Below are 6,324 nucleotides of genomic sequence, written 5' to 3'. Positions count from 1 at the left end.
AATTCATTTCACGTTTATATGCAAGACTTATCCGCAGACCAGGCCGATAACGATAAGTCGTCTATCATATTCATTGAATCTGCGGCATCGCAGACCACGTAAGTCGTCTATCGTGTTCATGTTAATTGCTTGGCTCAGTCACATTCCTTCCTGATGTGCATCTATATAAAGAGCTGCGCGCACCACAGCATTGCATAAAAGGAGTGACCAGTAACCAGCAGCCCGTTTCTTCTACTCCTTTTCAAGAGAATTTGTAGTGCAAATTTATAAGGAAAATGGGCGTTCCAGTGATTGACATGAAAAACATAGACGGAGGAGACAGAGAGGTGATCATGGCTGAAATAGCCAAGGCCTGCGAGAGTACTGGTTTCTTTCAGGTGAAAAACACAACTGATCATATTTTCTCATGTGCAAAACTTACTAATTATAGAGAAAACAGAGTTGAAGTGATTTCGTTTTGTGTTTGCAGCTTTTGAACCATGGCATAGAGCATGAACTCATGGACCGTGTAAAGAAAGTTTGCTCGGAGCATTACAAGCTTAACAGAGAGCAGAGCTTCAATGCCTCTTTGCCTGTAAGGTTGTTGAGCAACGCTCTTGACAGCGATAACGCTGATAAGATCGAGAACGTTGATTGGGAAGATGTTATTCAAATACATGAGATGCAGGAGACCAATTCATGGCCTTCCCAACCCAGTGATTTCAAGTACAACTACTCTACTATTTTGTGCACAATTCAAACGTTTCTATAAATATAGAATAGAAAAAATTAATATGAGCATGATCTATATACAAGTGTTTCTGGTTTCTGGATATCGAAAAACTAAATACTAAGACATTATATTGCATTTTTCTCAGGGAAACTATCCAGGAGTTTCGAAACAAGATATTTTCATTGACAGAAAAGCTGTTGGAAGTAATAAGTTTGAATCTGGGGCTAGAGAAAGAGTACCTGAAAGAGGCATTTGCGGGAGGAGAGAAGCCCTTCTTCGGCACCAAAGTGAGCCATTATCCTCCTTGCCCTAGACCGGACCTCATCAAGGGCATCCGTGCACACACAGATGCAGGTGGCCTCATTCTCTTATACCAAGACGATCAAGTGTCCGGTTTGCAGGTCCTCAATGATGGCACTTGGGTTGACGTGCAACCCATTCCATACGCAATAGTTGTTGACATTGGGGACCAGTTGGAAGCCATCACTAACGGCAAATACACCAGCGCATGGCATCGCATTCTACCCACTAAGAATGGCAACCGTTTCTCAGTGGCATCGTTTTATAATCCCTCATATAATGCCAAGGTTTATCCCGCATCTCAACTTACTGCTCAGACCGGTGATGAATTATCGGTTTATCCAGAGTATCCAGAGTATCTGTTTGGAGACTACATGCAGGTTTACAGCCACCAGAAATATGAAGCCAAAGAGCCACGATTCGAAGCTATGAGGATTGTGAATGTAGAATGCCAATAGAATAGAGCTCTATTTACCTCCTCCTCTCCTGTTTCTATTTCTGTGGCTACTGTCTTCCATCCATTTTGATATTCCTCGTAATGTATTCCATCCATTTAAGGAATATTTTCATCCATATATATAAATTTTTATCTATATATATCAAAGTGTTAATTTATATAATTATAAAAGTGTTTCTTATAAAAAGATTCGTATATTGAGTTGTAGTTTGAACTCTTATATTTATCGATGTTTTTCTCTCACATAGAATTCTCATAGCTAAGAGTATGTTTAAACATATGTTAGAACATTAAAATAGAAAGCATTCGTAATAATAATAGAATAGTTAACTCGTATAACCGAACATAAAAGTAATATTATAGGTTTCCAATCATGATGCTTTGTTTATATATCAAAAATTGAAATACGACTCGCAAATGCAGCCTCTCAGTATATTTCAAAGTTGAATATGACTGAAGAATGCAACCTCCCGTTATGTTTTCAATGCAGATATAACTAGCACATATATTCTAAACAAGACATCATTGCCATTAAACGTAACATAACAAAATATGCAAAGATAATTTCACACTAGACATAAGAAATTGAAATGAAACTATTAATTTCTCTACATTCTCAAAGGCTCAAGACCACCTATTTTTCATGGCTACTTCAATACCTTCTATCATACTCGAGCACTACACTTTTAAGGGAAATATATCTCTTTCTTCCACAATTGCCCACCTACCCTTTATTTTGGGTTTATAAGTGCTTTGGAAACAAAACACAATTAATTCTCTAGTGAACAACACAAGAAACTATTCCATTACAAGCATTCTAGGATAGGAATTTTATAATCAACTACTAACTCTTCTTGTAACTTCAACAAGCATACAGTTGTCGTGAAATTTGGTCAAACGGCTGACATTGTTTGGTTGTAGGCGAGCATTATTTACACCAATTTATGAAGCACATGATGAACGATGTCTGTACATGTCGACTCTCAAATAAAAATGTCTCCTCTTCTACTATTCAGTTGTTTGTACAATCACTACACTAACATGCAAGAACATCTACTATTAAGTAAAGATTCTAAATAAGCATGAACATATTTAGTGAGTCAAGTCTATCTTAATCATCAAAATCCATCATCCACGTATAGAGTAATACAAAAACTTAAGGGATATATTCTCTTGATACCTACGGATATAATTATGCCTTAATTTCCAACTTGGATAGTTTCTATTCCTTGTGAATTCCACAACAAAAACTACTTGGTGTACGACTTGATTCTTTATCCCATCTAGTGATCCAACAATATCTTATATAATATAAAATTATTCTAAACATGCCCACGAGAGATAATAATAGATTGGAAGTTTGATCCATCGAATCCATCAGACAATCCTTGAGTTTCTAATCACAATCACGCATGCCTATTTTCGGTAGCATCTCCCTTACCAATACCGCCATCAACCGATTTTCCTATATAAATATTCATATCTGTGTATCATTCCACAAAGAAAAGGCACAATAATTGAAGGATTCATTACCTTGGTTGGTTCAGTGTACTTCATACATGTCGGCACCCTATTTAGTCATGTCTCAATTTTGGCCTATTCTATGTAGGAGTGTATATTTTTCCCTTGCCGTCTCATTATTGATAACCCTTTCGATAGATTTACTATTTTGCATTCTGTCATGTCCTTCATAATGCACCTCAACCTTTCTCTTCTCGAGTTGGGGGCCCCCTTCTGCTCCGCTTTGTTTTCGTTCGTTTTTCTTTTCTTTCTTTGTTTGTGTTGTTGTCTTTTTTGTCTTGTGTTTTGGAGTCCCGAAACTCCGAGGTCCTAAACTTCTCCTTCGGATCTTCGGACTCCCGGGCTTCCTCCGTGTTCTTGACTATTCTTTCCCTTTGTTTTCTTCGGAATTCCAGGATCTCGGAGTTCCGGGTTTGGAAGAGTTCTTCCATTTCTCGAAACCCCGGAGTACGAGGTTCTCGGGTTTCGCTGTTCGTTTGTTTAGTGTTTGCATTTTTTCGGACATCTGGGTTTTCAAGGTTATGGTGGCCTCTAGCTTCCCCACACCCCGAGATCTCGAAATCCTGGGTTTTCGTCCTTCTTCATTGCTTAGGGATTTCATGATTTCGGGATCCCAGGAACCTCGGGAACTTAGTTTCCCAAGTTCCTGGTTGCTCGAAATCTAAAGTCATGTGTTTTGTTTGTTCATTCTGCGTCTTTGGTTACCGTGCATGTGCTTTCGTCATGGTGTCACCGCGTGTTGTCTCTTCAAAAGTGTATCTCAAAAAACTGATCAAATGCCTTTGAGTATGTCAAAATAATTATGTGTTTCTTTATTCATTTGGAGAAATTTAATTTTAATTTGGAAAAATCCAATAGCTCTCATTTCGATGTGACCGTGACAACCCAAATATCACCAAAGACCGTATTTTCTCTCCCTCCCACTCCTCCCACCCACCCCTGCAGTGGCATCTACCTATTCCTAATGTCATCTTTTTGTTAATATCATTGACTATCTTTTGAATAATGGTTGTGAGATTCCTGTTGCTTGACCATTACCATGTGCATTCAATCGAATGAATGTATATATGCGATGCTACATATATTAAAATAACTTAATGATACAAATTATCTAATGAATTTGAAGCTTCTAAATATTACCAATGTCAAAATAACGGTAACAATTGCATGTGATAATCTTGACAATGACCTTGCAAATGTAGAAAGAACCAAAAATCATTGGGAAGAAGTAGTGCAATGTCCATCGGCTTCAAGAGTCAAAAGTTTACAAAGGTATTCAAATGACATTCAAGAAGAAAGACAAACAAAAATACCTAAAAGAGGACAAAACTTAATCAGGTATGGTATAGTACATGACACAACCCATTTTACTGATTGAATAGCTTCAAGTATTATCTAATATAAGGAGAGAAAATTTTAGTTCAACGTCAAGATGTCAATAGGTAAGTGATTCCAAAAAATATTAACCGACCTTAAATAGGACCAAGCAAGGATAGTGAAATGTCCCATGGTCATCTCTCAGTTATTTTCTCTTATCCTATAACGACACAAGGTCACTAACTACAAAATCTCTTTTTTCTTATCTCTTCTATTAAAGATTTGTTTAAATTTTCCCTACTATTTTCAACTTGCCTACTATTATTTCCCTTTTCCCTTCCATTTTTTAAAGAATAAGATCCCTTTTGCCTAATTATTCTTTAAATCACTCATCTTTGAGAACGTTTTCTATTTGCATTCCAAAAACTTTCAATGGTGTACGTAGCTTACTACCGATCTCATATACAATTTCGATTTGAAATAGTATCGCAACTCTTTTTGGTGTGATTGTGTCTATGCAAAGAACATCAAGGAGCTTATTTTTCCATTTTTCACTATCGTTGACTATCTTGTGAACAATGGTTGTGAGATTCCTGTTGCTTGACCATGACCTTGTGGTTGTAATCGTATGTATGTAAATATGTGATGATGGATATAATAAAATACCTTAATGCTACATACAATGTCTAATGAATGTGAACTGTTTAAATATTACCACGGTGAAAATGATGATAACAAATGGATGTAATAAACTCGACAATGACTTTTTACATGTAGAAAGAACCAAAAATAATTCAAAAGAACTATTGTAAATTCCATTTTGTTGTAGAGTCAAAACTTTACAATGCTATTTAGAAAAAATGACTTGGGATAAAACTCGAGAATCAAGACAAACACAAATATATAAAAGCGCATAATGCTCAATCGCCTATGCTATACTACATGACACGACCTATTTTACTATTAGAATACCTTCAAGTATTATCTATTATAAGGGGAGGGAATTTGAGTAACACCAAGATATGTCAATTAATAGATGATTATAGAAAAATGTTTATGGATTTCGATTTGGACCATGCAAAGATAATCAAACATCCTATGACTACCTCTAGGTTCTCTTCTCTTATCTCGTAATAACACAAAGTCCCTAACTACAAACTCTCTATTCTAATCTCTTCCATTAAACATTTATTTAAAATGTTCTTAATATTTTTAATCCTGTCTACCGCTATTTTCTTTATCTCTTCTTTCCTAGTCAAAGATGTGATCCCTTTTCCCTAATGATTATTCAAATTACTAATCTTTGATGACAGTTGCTATTCGTATTCCAACAAATTTCAATGGTATATGAAGCTTACTACTGATCTCATAAGCAATTTTAATTTGAAAAACTGTGATCTCTTTCTATTGTGATTGTGTCTACCCCAAGAACATCGAATATCCTTTTTTTTTTTCCTATTTTTTGTTATTATCATTTACTATCTTGAGCATAATGGTTGTGAGATTTTTGTTTCTTGATCATTACCCTGTGGGTGTAAACCAATGAATTTAAATATGCAAGGCTACATATAATAATACAAAACATAGATATGTTTGAAGCAGAATTGTTTTTATAAGTATCAATTAATATTGTCTAAGTAACCCTGAAAATTATCAGTATCATTTCATCAATGAAATTGTAAAACACTTTAGATGTAGAGTATTTTATATTCAACCACTTTAACACTCATACTTAAGTAATTAGCATCAATCAAAATATGAGTGTGGATAGTATTTGATTGTGGTTTAATTGTAACTATTGTATTTTGGTTCCATTGTTAGAATGCCTCGTCAATTACAAGAAACCTCAAGGGATAGAAAATGGCACTGGGTATATTAATAGTTTTTTGACATATTTTGCATCATGACTTTATTCTAATAAATTCTATTGTTGTTCTCTATTCGCACAATCCAACGAGATTTCATCAATCGCTTGCTTGTACCCTACAATCCACTAGATAACACTTTTTTGCTGATT

At 35.4% G+C, this 6,324-nt stretch overlaps 1 protein-coding gene across 1 annotated transcript; it reads left to right on the top strand.

Moving 5' to 3' along the window:
• Positions 1-221: 221 nt before the first annotated feature.
• On the top strand, positions 222-1,521 carry LOC131057166 (1-aminocyclopropane-1-carboxylate oxidase-like). Its single transcript, XM_057991352.2, has 3 exons — positions 222-377; positions 470-705; positions 858-1,521. Exons 1-3 carry the CDS (start codon positions 276-278, stop codon positions 1,468-1,470), a joined length of 951 nt encoding a protein of 316 aa, XP_057847335.1. The 5' UTR covers positions 222-275; the 3' UTR covers positions 1,471-1,521.
• Positions 1,522-6,324: the final 4,803 nt, after the last annotated feature.

Source organism: Cryptomeria japonica, unplaced genomic scaffold (assembly GCF_030272615.1).
Source record: "Cryptomeria japonica unplaced genomic scaffold, Sugi_1.0 HiC_scaffold_288, whole genome shotgun sequence".
NCBI lineage: Eukaryota > Viridiplantae > Streptophyta > Pinopsida > Cupressales > Cupressaceae > Cryptomeria > Cryptomeria japonica.
Note: the sequence above shows the minus strand (reverse complement) of the source record. Positions and strands in the feature narration are given on the sequence as shown.

Excerpts from the sequence above, each read along its gene's own strand:
- LOC131057166 (XM_057991352.2), top strand. The coding sequence starts at position 276 with ATGGGCGTTCCAGTGATTGACATGAAAAACATAGACGGAGGAGACAGA. Across the intron at positions 378-469 it reads AGAGTACTGGTTTCTTTCAG|CTTTTGAACCATGGCATAGA; the intron begins GTGAAAAACACA and ends TTGTGTTTGCAG. Across the intron at positions 706-857 it reads TCCCAACCCAGTGATTTCAA|GGAAACTATCCAGGAGTTTC; the intron begins GTACAACTACTC and ends CATTTTTCTCAG.